Here is a 20,215-nt window from a genome sequence, read left to right on the forward strand (position 1 = left end):
AACCTAAGTAAGTATCGAGAATAAAACCGACCATCCCCACCCTAAGGGTGGGCACTTGCTGCAGCTACAGGTGCTACAACAGAAGGGGGTGAACCCCACCGAAACACTCCCCCAGCACCTTCTAACATACAGGAATGTGTATGTTAGAAGTGAAGGTAAAAACCATTTAGCTTTCAGAAGTCAAATACTCACAAATGGGAAGTGATGATGTATAGTTGTTTTTGTTTGCTATCTTAAAAGCTCAGGTAGAAAACCAAATTTTTTCTTATATTTTTATATATATAACAAGTACGTTTATAAAATTTGGTTTTTTATATATATACACATATATATGTATATGTATGCATATTTAGGTATTTATAGAGAGAGAATAAGCTTCTGTTTCATCACATACCATCTCTTCCAAGGAACCCTGTTCAATACAGAGAGGGAAAATATAAAGGGCTAGATTTAGGACTTGTGTACTCAGCTCCAATTCTGATGCTTCCTCAAAGCGCTGTGTTAGCCACCAAAATAACTGCAGTAAAGGAGATGTTTTTCTTTACATAAATAGCAATGCAACAAATGCTTTCTATGTAAGCTTTTAAGTTAAACTGTGACACCACTTTCCGTTTTTCTTCACCGTAAGTTTTTGCATTGAAAAAGGAGCACAGAAAAGCAGTCCAGTTGCATGTACACTGCTAAGCTGAACTGTAATTTAAAGTCATGATGAGATTACTGCGCTGTTTGGCCTTCCGAGCTGGTGGAAACGACCACGTACACACGGCTGTCACGCGGAAACTCCCCTTCACTGGTACCGAAGGAGGTAAAGTGGTAACAAGATGCGCCTCAATTCTTCTGCTGGCTACAGATGGAATTATTTTTCTTTGCAGCAATTTGTATTCAGAGTTACAAAGGAGAAAGGATAGGGACAGTAAAAAAAAAAATCACCAGTTGGTTAAGAAACATTACTGTGAGACTTACCTTGCTCTGAACTTTTTTCCCAAGGATGGCGAGTTCTGAAGTCCAATGCACAGGGAATTAAAGTGTAAACATTCACATATTTAATAGTACCATCAAAATAACCATCATCACTACATTAAAAACTTCAAAAATGCATTTGCGTATGGTCCTAATATAAATTAAATATATGAACTAAAAGTAAATAAATTTAACATTAGGTAATGCTATAAATAAAGGTAAATGCGTTTAGTGTACCTTTGAGTCATAAAAATGCCTTAAAAAACAGGTAAGTTTACAGCTTATCACCAATACTCTGGATACCACTGTCATGATTTTTTTCAAACATTGATAAGTCTACATTTGACAATTCAGAATGATTTTTGGCCACTGAACACTTTGATGGAGGAAGAGGTGTATGTGATGTCCAGGATGAAGTCCAAGTTTTATTTCACAATAAAACTTCTTTGATTCCCAGCGCTGATAACAAGGCTCTTTCTTTTCAAAACCTTAACTTTAAGTGCTTTTTTATTTTGGTTTTTAACTCGTTTAGATATCCATTTTGCGAAGGCTCATCCTGCTGAAGGAGTCTCTGAGGGAGAGAAAATACAATGATGAGCTCATATTTTCCATGATGAAATAAGAAGTCTCGTCAGATGAATGATTCTGTACTTGATTTCCAGTATTTTCTACAGCTGGCTACTAGAAAAATTAAGGCCACTGACATTAACTCATTAACATGCTTTTCAGATGAATTGGGTTTGGGTCTGTAGCTGGGATCATATAACTGCCCAAGGTTTACTGATGCGAAAGCTGACGGCAAGTTCAATTCACGTGCAGAGAAGCAGCATAAACCACCCGCGCTACTGAAATCTTATTTCAGTCTACCAAATAAATCTCTAAGTGGAATTTGCCTGGAATACCTGTATCAGATTCCCTGCACAGGCTGAATTTCACAAGATTAGAAAATAATTATCATGACAAAAGTGCTTGTGAGGTTTCCCCCTTGGGTGGGGAGGGAAGCACTGTTCCTCCCACCCCACCCAAGCCCAGCCAGTGAAAACTGACTCCAGCAGAGGATAGCTAGGACACGGTATGTGATCTGGGGAGAGCTTAAAAAGTCATGAACCCGGGTAATGAGGAAAGGCCACCTTTCCGCAGTATTCAGCTGACAGAAAAATCCATCAAATTCAGCCACAGACACATCGCTAAGCACTGCCATGTGAGCCAGGGACACTCGTTTCCTTCTTCATCCAGCACTAAGTCTCGCTCTTTTAATAATGGAATTTTGCTGAGTTTCTCTTTTTCACAACATTATTTATGTTCCCTCTTGCTCTTCACCTCTAAACACTTAGATAAGGCGAGGTTCAAAACCCAGGCTGTATTCTCCTAAACCAAGGGCACGGACATGAGCTGAAGTCCACAATCACACACATCTCCTGAAGGGTCTGTTGTTAAAGGCACCGTCACTGCCCTGCTCAGTGCCAGCGATGCTCTTTCCAAAAAAATACCCCCCACGCCAGTCACTGCTGTGAGGCCACGATGCCGGGGCAGTCTTGCTGGATGGCGTTAGCCTGCCTTGCTGACGGGGGACACAGCAGGAGTTGGCAACCCAAAGATTACGGGGAGGGTACCTGCTGGGAAACAGTCCTGCTCCTGTTCTGGGAGCCAGAGCCTTGTTAGCAGCTTTACGCACCCAAGTGCCCCTGCTCAGCCGCGGTGCCGGCGGGTTACAGTGCTACGGGCTCTGACCTGCTTCATACATTCCCGGTGGGGCTTTTACGTTCAGTCTCATTGCCAACTCAGTCAAGCCCAGACTCCAGCTGACTAGTCTTCCAGCATGGAAGACACCAACTGTTTTTCCACCCTGTCTGCCCCTGAAGCTCCTCATCCCAGTTCCACTGGGAACAAACAAATGCCCAAGTCCTGCCACACTAAGACTGGTTTTGAATCTAAAAAGAATGGGATGCAGGATGAAAAAAAAAAAAAATTCTCATTGATTCAGGAAAAAAAGGAACCATTGCAAACACCATAACTGCTGGGAAGGGGATGTGCTCTGAGGGCAGGACAGAAGGGAAAAGGCATGGACTCAGCTAAAAGAGCCATAATTGAAAAGAAATAGATGTCACAGGTTCACCAGGAAGATCAGGCACCCCAGTTTTACACCCTACTTATCTCTGCTGAAAGAGTAAAATCAAATATCCACCTGTGGCAAGTGACCGGCAGCACTGCCTTATACAACTGTGGGATCTTTCGATTTATCAAAGGTTGTAGAGCTTCCTTTAACCGGTGATAATTCCTTTCAAGTTCTCGCTGATACTCCTTTTGGTCCGGACCGATCAGGCTCTTGTTCTTGCGCAGAGCATCTTCGCATCTAGAAAACACAGCCCTGTGAAACTTGGGCACATAAAAAAGGACCTGCTTGCTAGAGACTTCTTAATCTATTAGTACAAAAAAAAAAAAAAAAAAAAAAATTCTGTTCCTTTGGGATGACACATAATATCCTCTATCTTGTCTTTTGGGTAATAAAGGCTCAGCTAAACCAGTTGGTGTCTATGGGGAAAGGAGAGCTTGTCATATTTCTAATTTCCATTTCACTTCCAGAGTGGCAACTCCTGTTTAATTTTAATTTACTCTCCAGTTACGTTTATCCTCCCCGAAGAGAAATGAAAAGCTGATCTCCACATAGCCACTTCCAGTCCAAGAGGATTTAAAGATGGGTAGATCTACGGCTCTCCCCAGGAAAGATTAATAAAGAGCAGACTAGGAGATGTTCATCAGGAACTCTTCTACTTGGAAAGTTGTCATTTTAACAAAGGGTATGAAAAGAACTGTATCATCAATGCCACTTATTACGCATGGGAAAATTACACTGCCATTGGATCTATTTGTATGGAACATTTTTATTTCCTTTTTTTTTTTTTTTTTTTTTTTTAAAATTACTTGGTGTTTGCAAATGATGCTGGACGGAGACTAGAGTTTGCATTACTCAAGAGGAAAGCAGAGCAGCCAGCACATTTCTTGAGAGAATCCTGACAGCATGCTTCCACTCTGTTTGGAGAAATTCACTTCAGAAGGAAATTAAATCTCCTGGCCAATTCAGCAGTTTCTCCTGACCCTGCCAAGCTGTGAGTTGGTTTGTGCGAGTGTGGCTACTTGTGTTTTCTGAAACAGGAACACTTGTTCACAACTGAACTGTGATCATTAATTCATTCCTGATAAAGAGCAAAGCCAAATGACCTCAGCCACTTGATCCGACTTAAGTCATGGACCTGCAGCACCAGAGAAACAGGGAACCAGCTGAGCAGCTGAGGAATACAGCTGCATATGGGAACTGGACAGACGGAGTTACAACACGAATACTCCTCTCTCCCGATACCCCCTGTGTTACTGCATATGTTCCTGTCTGGTGTGGTAGCAATAACTGCATCTGTCAGGCAGTTTGAAGACAACACTCCATACCTTTTCGTGAAGTCTTTGAAACAGAGCCGTAGTTTGTTATGATGTCTGAAGAGCTTTGGGTCATTGGGTATTTCAGACAAGAAAACTTGTGCAACTTCTAATGGTCCCTTTAGGAGCAGAAGACAAAAAGTAAGTTTCTTGGAACCATGTGTCATATCCAATTGCTGGAGAAACTTCTTGCACACAGAAACATTTGTAAAACGCAACATTTCCGTACAGAATGCATCTTGAAGAATTGCAGCTGGTAAATCTGGCATAAATCACCAAACATCATGACAACTGAATCTCTTTTAGCTGCTTTTTTTTTTTAAATAAAACTCTGCTTTTGGAAAACACTGTGAGAAAATGCACAGATTCTACATTTGTTTTCTCTTATAGAGACTTTTAACAAAGTTTGCTCAACTCACAACTAAGACAAAGTTTAAACAATGCAGATGGAACCAAGGAAGTGTTTGCCAGCTCTGCAAACTCAACCCAGAACTTGAAACTCCAGCTGATTTTTTTCCAGTTTGTGCATTAGTAGATCTTTGCTCATACTCCCTCAGTTTTTCCTCAATTTTTCTCCATTCACTAGCTTTGCTTTCCATTTTGTTCAAAAACCACTGCAGGACACCCACCAGAGCCTGGCTAACCAAAGGGAAAGTAATAAAACTTTTTTTTGTTTGTTTAAGGGAGAAGGAGAAGCAGGCAGAAACAACTGAATGCCAGGAAGGAGCAGGTAACTGGAGGAGGAGGGCTGTCTCTTCTCAGCCACTTTCCAGATCTAACCGCATTTTCAGGACTCTTACTCAAATGGCAAAGTCGCTGAGAGCAGCTGGTCTAGACCCACCAGTGACCTTAAACACATCCCACAGACTGGACAGGGGAAAAGATCCACGGTAATTTAGAAATAAGGCCCAACACTGAGCCACAGGCACTACCCCAGTGTCTCCAACTTGGACAGCGATCCTCACCTGATTTACGGTGGTACCTACTGATCCTTGCAGCACCATCTGCAGCATCTTTGGGTCCGCAGGGTCTTGGTGGGTTGCAAAAGCTAATTCCTGTGTTTTCTTCTGCATGTCCTCTATGGCAACTTCAATAGGCGTCAAAATGATCTAAGCAAGTAGCCAGAACAGAGGACGCTCGTTATGGCTGAGATTGTCAACCAGACACATACTTTCAGAAACACCAAGGTCACTTTGGGGTGGCATACTGAAGTGGTGGAAGACACCAACAGGACTGACAGTCTGGACAGAAGCACTTTAGAAATGCATCCTCTTAGTCTTAGTTTAGGAACATCAAGAAAAAGTTTGATTTTTAAATGTGTTTCTACATCTGGGTACTCAAGAGCTTTCTCAGATTGCCTCTGAGGAGGCAGACTCATGTCCCTTTGTGCTCACTGCAACCAACTACCCACGGTTACAGCACTATGTCAGTGCCTAAACACCCGCAGGTCCCCTGCCTTGCATGAAAATGTGTTTTTCATTATGCGCCAGGCACCACATCAGTTCCTACCTACCCAAAAATTAACACAGCTTTGGGATAAACCTCTCTATAAGGCCTCAGGACTCCAGTGGCCTGGGTCCGTTGAGGCCATGCAAGTGAGCTGTAACACACAGCAACAGGACACGTTGTTCAAGCAGAATAGAAGGGAACAACCTGCATTACTACAAAGCTCGCCACGGGCCCTGCGTACACCAGCTGCTGTGAGCTGGATACACTGGTGACAGAGATGGCAGGACATACCGCATTTCTGAAGCGGTCTGGGTGTAGTTTAGGTTGAATAGGAACAGGAAAAAGTTTGATAGAAACGAGGCATTCTTAAAATCAAAATAAAGGGGTCTCATGCACAGCCCCTGCAGTGGACAGCCAGGGCAGCTCACGACGGCGCTGTGTGCTCTCGCTCTCTGCTGAATTCCTGCGTCTTTAGCGGAGCAGGGAAAGGTAGACTAGTGATGGCCAGGAGGGAGCACCTGTGTTAATGTGACATGTGAAGGGACGTGCCATGCTATCAAACCTCACATACAATAGTACATTATGCAAGAATTTCGGCAACATCCGCTTGCCTTAGTCACGGATAACATTCCCCTTCAAACACAGGAAGCCCCTGAGAGCGCAGGCCTCACCTCCTCTTTGTGGATGACGTTTATCCTGGTTTTAATGTAAGGGAAAGCGTGGGACGTCGTCAGGATCGTTTTGCGCTTGAACTGCTCATGCAGCTCCCCGTGAGCTCGGCCGTCCAGCGTGAAGGGCGTGCAGTACATGAAACGCCGCAAGTTGTAGTTTTTGTCAAAGTAAGTTATCCTGTCCTTCATCTCGTACGTGTCGAAGTACGGCTCCACGTAGGTTATCTGAATGTAGGCCTGCAGGAGGGACCCAGGTGTGCACGGTGAGGTACAGTGCCAGCGGAGAGCCGACTCCTACGCCCTGCTTTTTAGCAGTGCAGTAACCCAGTTTGCTTTCTTTCCTCTGGAAAAACTGCGATTGTTTTTTCCTTTACCCAGAAAAATCAGTCCCCTTGACAGGGACTAGGGGTGCTGGTAGCTGCTCAGGAGTTTCTGGCCTGGATAAAATGCGGCACACTGCCCCGCTCCTCTCACGCTCTTCACATGAAGCGTTTCCTTCCCTCCCTTGCAGATAATGCCCTGCCCTAAGCCACAGTCCTGCTTCCCAGGCATGGCCCTGTTACCTCTGCTACGCTGAAAGGACAGGGCACAAGAACGACAAAATGCTGCAGCTGCAAAAAAGCCAGCGGCCAGTGAACGGCAAACTCCCCTCCTTCCGCTCAGCGGAGACTGCAGAGAAAGGCCAACGCAGCCTGGGCCTCCGCCGTCCTTCCGTCCCCTCCCTTCCCACCAACCGCTGCCAGGGCAGGGCCTGGGGCGGGGAACGAAATGGCTAATTCTGTGCGGAGGGTTTTCCCCAACTCTCATCCCCAGCAGCCACAAGATGCTCTGTACATGGATTTCATTGCCTGCTTGGTGGAATTCAGGGCAGGATTTGTTCCATTGCTTTTGCACACATTCAGGGCCTGTTCTACCTCGAAACCTGTACTTGTGCTCTTACCTTGTTAGGATCTAGTTTACATTTGTCCACAGGGTTTGAGTCCTTAATCACTTCAAGCACATCTTCACCAAACCGTTCTCCGTAAAAGCCCTACAATCAAGAGCAAAAGCATTGAAAGAAACCATCAAATGCAGCCGTCAGAGATGGGGGTTGGAGAGACAAAGGCATTTTCAGGGGAGGTGAAACTCCACATGCCTTCAACAGTAGCCGTGCCAGGTCTGAATGTGATCTGCTGAACCTAGGAGAATTAAATCAGTCGCATTCCAGGGGCAACAGGAAAAAACAAGCCTAACGCCCTGGAAGGCAGGAGAACTCGGGAGCCTTCCAACTACGCGCACACACGCTGTGTGGTTCTGAACAAGCCATTTGAGCTCACTGTGTGTCTGTGAGCTCAACTGAAAACTGGGGTCAATACGGGATCTGCCTGGAAATCAGGTGCCGCAGCAGAGCACGGTTTTGCTGGGCTGGGCGAACGGCCGGACTCTGAAATCAGTTTCATGCGCTTAAATCTCAAACAACGCTGCTGCTTTCAGCGCAACGTGACAGCAGCTGAATTGTTGTGAGCAACAACGTGACATCAGATCTATTCTAGCAACTAACAGAGGGCCAGGTCTGCCCAGAGCCATGCTGTTAAATGCTCTTCCTTTCCCACTGGGGATGGCGTCGTCTGCCCACGGTGCTTACCGGGAACAGTCTCTGACCCATGCTGTCTCTCAAACTGTGCTAAGACACAGACAGGTGTATCTTTAGACTAGGTATTAGGAAAAATTTCTTTCCTGAGGAGTGTTCAAACAGTGGAACAGGCTGCCCAGGGAGGTGGTGGAGTCACCATCACTGGAGGTGTTCAAAAAACATGTGGATGTGGCACTTCAGGACATGGTTTAGTGGGCATGGTGGTGTTGGGTTGATGGTTGGACTTGATGGTCTTAAAGGTCTTTTCCAACCTTAATGATTCTGTGATTCTGTGACATTATCTAGACACAGGTTAGTTGGCACAAACCCAGGCCAGACTAACCATTACATGGTACAGATCATCACTGCGTGGTACCTGCAGCTGCACCCAAGTCCCAGTTAGATTAATCGGAGTTGCCTTTGCTTGTTCACGGCTGAAACAAACTTCAGACTTGTCATGTCCTGCTTCAGGGGCTCTGAAATTCAGCCACCTGAAGAGGGTTCAATCTCTAAGAGAGAGGAAAATGATGTGTAGGCAAAAAATGACAGCAAAATGCAATACTTTCTGAAAGTCAGATCCTGAAAGGCATCACAACCTTTTTTCAAGCCCAGGTCATCCCATTTACACCAGGCGGCTGAAGAGATACACAAACACAGCATGATCCGCCCCGAACTCTTGAATTATCTTAGCAGGTCTGAAGCTCTCGGAGCAAGATCAGGGAAAACTTGTTGGACTCCTCTCCCTGCCTTTCTCCTGCCTCCTGCAGAGATGGCACGGGCAAGAGGACAGGAGACATCAGGCCCAGCTCTGGGTCACTGCATGGGACTCTGCAAACTGTTTTGCCAAGCGATAGTTTCTCTAAGCTCAGCCTTGCATCAGGCTCCAAGAGGCACAGTGCTGGGTTTGCCCAACAATTTTAATTTCCACCACTTCCTGTAATTTGGCGACGCAGCTCTTAAATAACTGATAGTTAAAAAAGAGTTAAACTGCAACTCACAGACAGTATTTGAGGTCAGCCACAATCATCTCACCTCGAGCCTATGGGAAATTTCAGCTAACTTTGTTATCGCGGGTTCCTTGTAAACAAACTCTTGCTCATCCAGGTCTCCAAATTTAGTTCCATAAAAACCAACTCGGAAGTAGGTGCCAAACATCCTCTTTCCATCCTAGGTTTGGAGAAACAAAAGGTTATTTCAGTGTGGAGACATGCATATATCCCCAAGCATAGCTGCAGGCAGGCTCCTGAATTTATGCAAAAGAAAAAAGAAATTAAAAAACAAGGAGAAAAAGAAAGAAAGAAAGAAAGAAAGAAGGGAAAGAAAAACACATCTGGAACTCAGCATGAATGCACTTAGAAGCAAACACCGCAATGAAATGATAAACTAACATAAAATTACATGGATCAGTTAGGACCATTAGCCCAACCCTGCAACGACTTTTCCCACCCCAGGAGGAGTCTGGAGGTGTCGGATGTCTCTGAGGAACAGTCAAAGGCAAGTCCCTTCATTTGGGTAATTACTTCAGGCTCTCCAAACCCTGTGCAGACACCCCTTAGCCTGGTCCGCAGCCTGTAGGCACAGGCACGGGGAAGTCCAGTCGCTGACATCGTGCGGCACGCAGCGAGGATATCGCACACAGACACCCCTGAGAATCACCCACACCAGAGCCTCCCTAATCCACTCTCAAGTAATTGCAGGATTGGGCCGAAGTCCATGTCCAGTTCACTCACACGCACACCAAGTGCTTTTTAGCATGTCAACTGGAAGGTGTTACGTTCTCTTCTAGTAACTAATGTCTAGTACAGAGGGCCAAAGTCACTCCTGGTGAAAGCAGATGCAATCCACTGTATCATGTACCTGCTTCCATTTGAGCCAGTGGTGAATTTGGCCCAGAAGTGCAACGAAAGTAGAGAAACAAGAAAGATTTTTGCTGGAAAAGTAACGAAGAAAATCTGATTAGGAGAGAGAGAAGAAAAACGCTTTAAAAATTAATCACACCTTTGATTTTGTTAAAAAAATCTCACGCTGCATGCACAAACCAGAAATGCCTTTCAGCAAGAAACTCTGAAATGTTCACCTTTACTCTCGTGAGAAAGTGTGATGTAGTATATAACGCTCAATGTTTCTGAATCTGGGCTAGCGTTTGGTTTCAAAAGCACTTAGAGATGTCTTGGCTGCCATGTATGATTTTTTTGTTAGTATTTTGCTATGGCAAAAACTGATCTCTTGTGGTGATGGTGAACATGATCTATGGAAGGCAAAGAGGATAAATAAGCCAAACTAAAAAAAAAAAACCCACGCTCAGGTAAACTCCAGAGACTGGTAAAAGCACCGTCCCGGCAAGCCACCACCTTCTCTTGGCCTGGAGGAAACTCTGGGCCGTCATACCGGAGCTGCCCGGGCACGGCTCTGGCTCCTCTCGCCCGAGGCGCAGCCAGGAGGACGCGGCGTCACCTTTTCGGGGTGAGGGCTGCTGCCCGCCCCAAGCGCCCTCAGGGGGGTGAAGCTCACCGACGCCCAGCTCTGAAGTGGAAGTGAAGCCTGAAGTGACCAGAGCCAGCAGAAGTCTTGCCTAATACACACGGGCCACATCTTGGCTTCACTATGGGACATCAACAGATACAAATTCATTGTCTCTGCTTTGGCGAGAGCGTAGACACACGCTCCGATTTAAGAAAACAAGGAGCTGCACCGAGAGTTGCTCATATGCTTAACGTGTCGCGGGCGGCTCCTCGGACGCCTGCTCTAGCCCGTCCCTTCAAGCACCCCTCCTCCAGAGAGAGGCCTTCATCCAGCTCCACTGCCAGCGCAGACTACGGGGTTTCGCCACACCACAGCCATCCCCAGAAGCACAACACGGACAATACTACCCACGCTGAAATCCCTCAATGCCCAGCATTTCCAGCTTCCTATGCTATTTTTTTCAATTCAATCTCAGCGTTATAGGCAGAAGACTCTGATTGCAGGGCTCCTTTCTCAAAGCATTTCCCAAGGTAGCATCGTGTCTGCCCAAGGGGAACCGCCATACAAAATATCTCCCCAAACCTTATACGGGGCCTGGGCACGCTCCACGTGGAAGTCGGTGGGATCCTGCTCCAACCCATGGGTGCAGGGCAGACCCCATTGATGGAGGACACACTGCTGCTCTTCTAGCTCAGGTGTTTTTGCCTACCTACTTGACGAGTGACTTCCAGGCTATGAAGTGTTTGCAGAACCTGGTCCCCACAAAGTATCTGCCATGTGGACATCTGCCCAGACAACTATTCGTTACAGGCAGTGTGCATTTATGTTGCTGTAAAAATAACAGTGAGTGAGGAAGAAAATGCTGTCTGTTGATCAGCATCAATGAATAAGGAGTTCTGGTGGCATTTACTAAATGCATAAAATAAGAGTAATAGGGCATTGGGAAGTCCCAGGAGCAGTAGCAGCAGGGAAGCCTGGTGAGATTCAGTGCCCCCATGTGAAGGCAGCTCCCAGCTTATAAACTTGTTCATCGTCATGAAGACCAGCTGCTCTGGCTTCTCCTGACAAACCTAGTCGCTGAAACTCAGTTATCATAAGGATCCCGGGGAGAAAAGCTGGCAGCGAGGAGCGCTGGTTAGCCCCTACTGCGACAGAAACATCTCCCCACAAAGCCCTGGATCCATCAGCCACGAAACGCCTGTGACTCCTGTCGGGGGTCTGTACCTGGAAGCAAGGGGCTGCAAACACACTCCTCCAGGAGAGCAAACACCTACGGGCTCTTCCTTGCCTCACACAGACATTCAGTAGCTGCCAGCCCCCTGAGATTAGGAGTGCTCAGTTTCTTGCCTAGCGTTAAGAACACGGGACAGCTCTGTACTAGGATCTTTTAATTGAAGTTTAGCCAATACCAAAGTCTATCTAATCACAGTACTAAAAACAAAAGAAATAACTTAAAAATACTCCATGGTCTTGTTTCTGAAAAGAGCTAAAAATGCAGATATGAGGGAGAAATTATTAAAAGCATTTTATCTCCTATTATTTTATGAAAAATAATAGGTCTTTGGGAGGCGAAGAGAATGAAGGTGAACACTGAATAGCCATTACAGAACTGGCAGAGCACATAACAGCCATCATGATTTATGAAGGTTTATGATTTGTTATTATGCATGGTAAATACCTTTCAAAATTGCTGGGAATAAAGTTTTAGAGTTATCTCTTGCACGCAGACAAAAAGCTTTGCCAACAATATTTGAAAAATCAGACGCAAGAGTGATTATATGCTTTCTTCACCAAGACCAACACAGTAGCAGCTGCCTGAAGGCAGAGTCAGCCCCAAGTATGTAGGAATACAAGTAACTCCTTCATACACACGGTGCAGAATGCGAAATCAAACCACCTTTACCAAACTAAGCATTTTTATTTTCTCGCTCAATTTTAACCCAAGGTCCTTTGCAGTGTTGCCAACTATGACAAGTCTTCCAATATTGATTTTTTGAAAGTACCAGCTCCTGGAGTCCTGCTCTTTGATGGCAACCTCACCCTGCATACTTTAAAAAGCAGTTTTGAATTCTCATGGCATAGCATGAAAAGATTTTTCCTAACAACTTTCCTAACTGGAAAGTAAACAAAAATAATTAATTTGACATTTATTCAATGAACCAACACACAAACAGAAAAACCCACCACTTGGTATGTTTAAGCAGGTCTCAGAAATGCATTGGTGCCAGACTCAGGATGCTTCAGTGCTTGTAGTTGGCAATACTGCTTTCCTTGTGACATGAAGGGGGGTCCTGCTGTTGGCATAGCTCTTTGGTAAAATGAAACTAGGGGTTCCACAGTGTAAAACAAAAAATGAAACGGGAGGGGAAAAAAGGGAGAAAGGCGGGGAAAAAAATTCCACAAGTAGGAACTTACCACAATAGACAATAGTAAGAGTGGGGAGGAGGGTCAGCAACCAGGGCGATAGAGGAGAAAACAGAAAGTATTTAATTAGGGAAATTCCAAAAAACAAACAAGCAGCAAATTGGCAGCAAATAAACTTTAAAATAAAAAAGGGTAAGCATCAATTAAAGTATTTAAAATAAGGAAAAAGGGCAAAACATGCAACAAATCTGAAAGCTACAAAGCACAAAGATCAGAGAAAGTGTGGCAATGAAGGAGCACGATGACAGACGAGAACAGAAACCATGGGTGTCTTTTACCATGCAGTAAAACATGACTGAGTGATGTTAGATTCATAACCAATGGCAGAATTTTCTTCAGGGGTCGATTTAGGGGCAGACTAATCAAAATAGATGCTCACAGGCCTTCATGTTTGTTGGCTATTGAACACAGACCATTTACACTCCTACAACATGTACTCCGGATTGCTGTGCTGCCTCGTCTGCTGGGACTTCCCACAGGAACAAGCAAACGATTTACAGGGCCAGCCTTTAAGTGTCAGGGGTTACTTTTAAGCTGCTGAATTTCATTTCATGCTAGGCCAGAATTAAAAATGACATTCAGACATTATCAGCCCAAATTATTTGTGTCGCACAATGCACAAGAACTTCGTTCTTGGCCCTGGTTTGGGAACTGTGGGCTTAAATGCTCTCCTGTGGTGGAAACATGGAGTGAGATGGCCCATACTGAGTTGCTTGATTCACAGAAAAGCAGAGATTAACTGGACAGCTGAAGACTAAGCAAATAATGTCACATCATATCCACAAAACATTTTAAATGTCTTCTGAGACTTCTCAACACTCATGTACCCACTGTGTTGACTGGACTAGGGCCCGAGTTATCAAACTCGCTGTGCGGTGTGCAGCTGTGGATGAAGCAGACTGCTTTGTCTATTTTTAATCCAAATGTCTGGTTCTCATGGTGTGTGTTGTAGAAATGTGAGCAAACAGCCTCTACAAAAATGAAAGCAGCAAAACTGACTCCAGTTAACACAACCAAACTATTTTACTGCCAGATAAACAGCCACATAACAAATTGATTGTTCTTAAATGAACAGAATGAAGCAGTCTATTCTGAGATGTGCTCTGCACATTGCAGTAGACCGGTTTTGTGTTTCAGTACCTCTGAGCATTATTGCTTAAATCGACCCCTGTGGGTGGGGTGAAAATATGGTATGAAGGGATGATATTCTGTGTCAATGCTGATGAAAAGAAATATAAACAAATTATAAAAACAAACTAGTGATGATACAGTGGCTCATTCACCAAAGAACCTCATTAGTGGAACACATCAGCATCCATGCACTACCTACAGCTTCTTATGAAGAATTTCCTACTACAACCACAATCGGTTTATTGGTATTTCTTTGGTTAATGAATTGTTTTAACAGCAGACAGCAACAGAAATACCCACAACTAGCACATGTGGGCAAGCATTGGCGTGAGTCATCTGAAAAATCTATTAGTGTTCTTTACTAACTAAAATGGAGTTACCTACCTCCCAGCCAGTACTCTGTGTAATAAAAAGTAAAAAGCGCATGTCACAGAAACCAAAAAAAAGTTTCAAAGGCCAAAACATGACCATCAATGTAAGGTATCATAAACCTGAAACGGTTTCAATGATTATAAGTCATCATGCATCCAAAACAGCCTTCTGTGGCCTAGTAGGACACTCAAATGATTGTCCTCTACCTGTACTCTTAACCTCAGGAATCTGGCAATGCCAAAACACCGAAAAAACCACCAGACTCTCAGCTGGATCCTATGAAATCGATGCACTGATTAACATCTACTGAGCAGTTGATGGCAGCATAGGGGTAACTACACCAACAGACAAACAATGTACCCAGCAGCCCATGACCAGAAAGCTGGTTGGGGTGAGGGGCTTAGAGTAGCACCGGCACGTACTGGAGGAGGGTCTGCCAAGGGCTTGCCTGCCCTGATGGAAAGGCATGCACCCAACGAGCCTCTCCTAGAAGATAGCAGCTCTCAAGAAGCACGTATTAAGTGCTCGTGCCTCCTGCTTAGCTGAGGTTGGTTGAGCTTTGTGAGGGTTGATAACTTCTGATGTTTCTCATCAACTGCTCAGCACTTAAGTTGGTGGGTTTTGCACCATCTAAGTTTAGAAAGGTTCCTTCAATAATTTATCCACCATATGAACAGACAAATAAAACCCCAACATTTCTGAATGTTGCCGATCAGGCTAAAGGCAAGATACAGTGTTTTTCCCAGAAATGCAGCATGCAAAATATAGTTTAAAACAATATCTGAAAGGAAAAACTGACAGATGATTGGAATTTTTAACTTGTGGATATTTCTGAAGTTACAGTGAAACTTGGTATGGGATGTTCTCTCATGTTTCCCACGTTAAATGTCCAGAGAGAAAAAATCCTGTTAGTGACCCGTGCATTTACTGTGGACCACCATCTGACAATCCTCGTGTAATCTCATTAAAATGGTTTTTCCTTAATAGGTAGTTTTTATTTGCATTGAGCATTTGAAGTTTCTTCACCATTCACACTGCAGCTGAAAATTCAAATCATTACCTGGTGAACGATCTTGCTGAATGCTTCTTGGAGTTTACCATGAATAGCGGATAGCTTCTTGGCATCTCTATTAGCTTCATGAATAGGAATTAGGACTTTGTAAACCTCATTAACTGCTTCATACATGCCAGCCTACAAAAATAAGGTCCATCAGATCGCTCCAGCAATTCAACAGTGAGAATGATACATACTATCAGCATTTAAATTATAAAACTGCAAAATGAAAAGGTGTCACTATGATGTAATCAGCACCTTTTCTTAAAATATACCCATACGCGAATGGAGTAAAATCCCCAGTCACCTTTGGAATCAAGAGCCTACTGCATTACACGTTGCTATTAATATATGAGATTATTAACAGAATCAAAACTGGGCTATTTTGGATGGATGTATGCACAAGAGCACCACAAGCTAAATAGGATCCTAACCAAATCTATGGGAATGAAATATGGAAGCTTAAGGGCCCAGTACAGCTCACTCTATTTAGTGCATCTTCAACCTAAGTGACTTCTACATCCAACTTTTGGCACTCCAGGAGATGGTCTTTGTGAAGTTTCCTCAGGGTGTCTCCAACGGGATCCAGCTGACAGCGGGCAGAGACGCTGCATCGCATGGCTTAGCCAGCCGCAGCAGGGGTTCTAGGTCTTCGCTCTGGAGTTATTGCGGTTTGTACTTAAACCCACTGAATACTGTTTTGTATTGTGTTGTGGGAAATAATACACTTGCTTTCCTTGGTTTCTGATGGATATACTACCACCAGCTCATTAACACTGCTCACATAAAGCTCTCGGCCCACTCTTTCTGAAGAGGAGGAAGAACACTACAGCCTTTCTTTACTGTTGCGAACTCCCGAACGTGCAGTGTTGAAGTGAAAGACACTGGAGACACACAAAGGCCTCTTGGTCCCAGATCCTGTTCTTTGCAGTTTAGTCCAGAGGGCAAACCGAGCTGTCTTGAACAACTAAAACTCCCAATGCTCCATGCAAATTAAGTTGTTACAATAGAGTTATACACAGAGAAAACATTTTCCTTCATATTGCCCAGCAGTATAAGATTGCTGAAGAAGATAGGTAAAGAAATTAAAGTCTTCTACCATGGAGAAAGATGCTGCAGCCTGTTCCAGCAATCCCACCAGACCAGCTTCTGTAAAATACTTTCCAGAACAGATACCTTCTTCATCTGGTGATACAACATCATCAGAAACTGCTGACTCTTCCAAAACATTAGAAGATATGTTCTAAGAAGATATAATGTAGATAAAATATTTTTACTCAATTTAAACAGCATTCAAAACTCTCAACACTTTGAAAGCCAGATGATTCTCAATCAAATCCTAAAATTGTTAAAGAGGCAGCTTTCACATGCATTTTGCTTAATTTCCTTCTGAACAAACACAGTACATGCTTAAACTAACTGGACTGGACCACCTACACATTCAAAGCTAAGTATGTGCTTGTTTGCTCTACTCAGTATTGTCCTGCTTAACATTACTAGTCACAGGAACCACTTTCATCAACTGCACCCACCACAAAATGGTTAGATCAAAGAGGGTAAAAACCCATAACTTAAATGGAGAAATAAAAAGAACTGGATTCACTTGGTACTACGGATGTAAAGACTCAGGGGAACAAAGACAGTCTTCAAGCATAATAAAGATTTTCAGAAGTTGCTGTAATGCATTCTCCCCAAAAGAGAGTAAGTGCAGTATGAGTACGTAGGCACAGTAATACCTGGCACATGGAGATACTCGGTATATCAGCAGCAGATGACAAAACCCAAAATCCATTAAGGAGGATGATTCCTACCTGAAATGTAACACACCCTACAGGGAGGTATTTTCGGTCTTCCAGCATGCTTAGATATTCAGCCACCAAGGCTGCAGAGTGGACCAGGCACTGGGCTGATTCGGCATGATTGCTCCTCTCGGAGTGCTTTCCAGCCATGTTCTGCAGCCACGTCAGGCGCAGGTCAGGGGAATTCTGATAGCCCTTTGCAATCCTAATTGAAAAGAAACATCTGTGATTAGTATTTAGTTACTTCTGCTTAAATAACAACCACACTCAGTGCCAGGCTATCTAGAAATACATGAAATAAGGAGCTATATAGATGGAAAGTTACCCTAAATTACTTTATAGACTTCTGAGCCAGCTAGTGTCAGGCAAGCAACTGCAGTTACCCCCTGAGAGCAGAACGCTTTTACATGGGACTGCTGAAGCTCTTGAACAAAGCTCATATTTCACGTGGATACTGGTGGTAAGCCAAAGATGTGAGACAATCAGAGCAGACCTGCCTGGCTGCTTATGACAAAATCTCTGCTGCCTTCTGAGAAGCCTTCAGGACCATTTGTGCAGACAACACCATGCAATTTGGTAGTTGGGATCTTAATATGGCTCTGGAATATCTTTTGTATAGGAAGACCATTAAATGTACCACCACCAAAAAGCCTTTTGTGCAAACAGGTCCTGGAAGATCCTTAAATTTTCCCTGATATAAGCAGGGAGAGTTGTCTTTACTCAGGTGGAGGATGAGATTGCCAGAGACTGCTGGGGAATGGAAACTACTTTTATCAAAGATAAGCTACATAAATGCCAAACAAAACCTATCAACACCACAAAACAGACAGGTACATATTGGTCCATGAGCACTAAGACCTGGAACTGCTCCAAAAACAAGCTCTGTAAGGGCTCAAATGTGCAACATCTGAGTCCAAAACCAAACAGCAAGTAACTGTGTTGGTTTCAGGTGAAATGTGAATCATGGTAAGCAGTGTAAAAGAGGTTTAAGGTTGTCGTAAAGTAATTGCTAATAAAAAACAAATAATCAAAGTTCACAGCGATAAAATACCTCACGCTCTAAACACAGGAAGTGCAGTAGGTACAAAGCTTTGTTCAAACACCATGTGGAGCACTGACATCTACTGTCCCTGCAGTGCAACGGTTATAAACTCTACCTGTACATCAGGTCAATCAGCATTTCTGGATCTTCTTGGTGCTCCTTCATTTTAACTGTGTCAGAGAGGATCATATGGAGGTTGAACACTAGATCCTGGACCTGTAAAAAATATACTACTGTAATGAATTGGCAATGGAATTTGAGCTACATACTGCCATGTTTGGACCACAGTCACTCTGAACCTTTGTGTGTTTGCACCTTGGTGTGCTAATTAATCAAGAACCTGAGTTTTATGTACTTAGGTGATAAAAAAAAAAATGTACCTCCTTCACAGAACACATGCAGATTCCAGCTATAGGTGAAAGTTTAAGAACAGCCTTGTTAATGAACCACACGCTACTTCTTCTGGGGCATTTCTTTTACCTGATCAGGAAATGTTGTCTCCCTAAGTTCCAGATCTTCTTCAGCATATGTCAAAATAGTCTTCAGGGAACGTCGCAAAAATTCCTCATTGAAGTTCTGGGACGTCCCCACCAGGGATGAGAGAGACATGGTCACCTGCATTTTCACTCTGGCAAAGTTCTGCAACAGAGAAATTGTTATTGTATTTCAACACCCTGGAGATACTACAACAGTCTGCTGCAACATCAGTGCTCTGGTCATGGCACCCTCCTCCTGACAGACACCCGATACAAAAAAGAAAACACAAGTTTTGTGAAAAGGACTGTCACAGAGCAGTGGTTACAATAAATCTCTGGTGCTGCTGACTCTGTAATCTGATGACAGCATTATTTAGTTCCAGGTGAAGGTTATGCTGCAAAAGTTTTAGTTTTCTCTCCTTCTCCTGGCTCTCCTGTCAAGCACCCTGAACAGGATGATGCTCAACTCCCTCGTGAATACAGCCTTCATTCTAGAGACTTGCTTTTGGTTTGGTCTAGCCTAAAGACTGGAGTCACTGTTGACTTGCTGCTATCAATCCACTAACAGTCCCTGTGCCCAGAACCAGTGGGTCCCTCCAGTTCTGCTACTCAGCGTGGGGGGCTGTAACTAAAGCAGCACAAACAAAGAAGTCTGGAGGAGCACTTTGTGATACACAGCTACATGTATGCCTGCAAAATACTAACTGGAAGAGTGAAGGCTGGGAATTTTCTTCACAATTTAAAGTGCACATGGGTGATTCAAGCTAAGATGTAAACAGAGGCAAGAAGTGAAGAAAACAGAATTCTAGCATTGCTAACTCCACTAACACAGCCCTTTCAGAAAGGACACACATACTAGCTGTGCCACGGAAAGGGCTGTGTGGCTGTTTCTGCTCTCACCTGGAGATGTGGGAAAGCAAGGCAAAGGGGAGCTCCTCCAAACAGTCCCCTCAAGTGCAAACTGTCCAATCTGAAGAGTATGCAAACCTTCAAAACTGACAGGTTTGGAAACTCCTGCAGTGGATGCTCCAGGCAGGGCTCTGCATCCCTCTGTAAATCAACATGAGAGGCAGCTTGCCTGCAAAGAGACTCTGGGCCTACAGCTGGGACTCTGACACCGGACATTCCTGCTGGGCACTGACCAGCAGTGTGAGGTACTGCAAGATCAGGAGCTAGGCAAAGTCATGTCACTTCTGTGTGCCTCTCTTCCCTTTGGATGTCATGCTCATTTTGACGGTAAGCCCTGCCGACAGCCTTTCTCCCGCAGGAACACACACTGCTCCGCCCAGCAGTCCCCACCAGTTTACATGTAATAATAACCTAATGCAGTGCA

General features: G+C 44.2%; 1 protein-coding gene across 6 annotated transcripts in view; it reads right to left on the minus strand.

The window, feature by feature from the left end:
* Positions 1-1,488: 1,488 nt before the first annotated feature.
* The window catches only part of DOCK7 (dedicator of cytokinesis 7), a gene marked incomplete at both ends in the record, with an annotated part of 108,552 nt that continues 89,825 nt past the window's right edge, over positions 1,489-20,215 (minus strand). For 3 of the 6 annotated variants that reach the window (XM_082003040.1, XM_082003038.1, XM_082003037.1), the window contains 13 exons: positions 1,489-1,531; positions 3,146-3,313; positions 4,402-4,508; positions 5,355-5,498; positions 6,510-6,746; positions 7,450-7,539; positions 9,154-9,279; positions 14,524-14,538; positions 15,572-15,703; positions 16,665-16,808; positions 17,377-17,569; positions 18,522-18,622; positions 18,887-19,045. In XM_082003040.1, the coding sequence (XP_081859166.1) occupies positions 1,489-1,531; positions 3,146-3,313; positions 4,402-4,508; positions 5,355-5,498; positions 6,510-6,746; positions 7,450-7,539; positions 9,154-9,279; positions 14,524-14,538; positions 15,572-15,703; positions 16,665-16,808; positions 17,377-17,569; positions 18,522-18,622; positions 18,887-19,045 (1,659 nt within the window). Of the gene's footprint in view, positions 1,532-2,446; positions 3,314-4,401; positions 4,509-5,354; positions 5,499-6,509; positions 6,747-7,449; positions 7,540-9,153; positions 9,289-14,523; positions 14,539-15,571; positions 15,704-16,664; positions 16,809-17,376; positions 17,570-18,521; positions 18,623-18,886; positions 19,046-20,215 lie in introns of those variants that run through there. The other 3 variants (XM_082003036.1, XM_082003039.1, XM_082003035.1) reach the window with 3 other exon arrangements.

Source organism: Phaethon aethereus, assembly GCF_964289735.1.
Source record: "Phaethon aethereus genome assembly, chromosome: 8".
Taxonomy (NCBI): Eukaryota; Metazoa; Chordata; class Aves; order Phaethontiformes; family Phaethontidae; genus Phaethon; species Phaethon aethereus.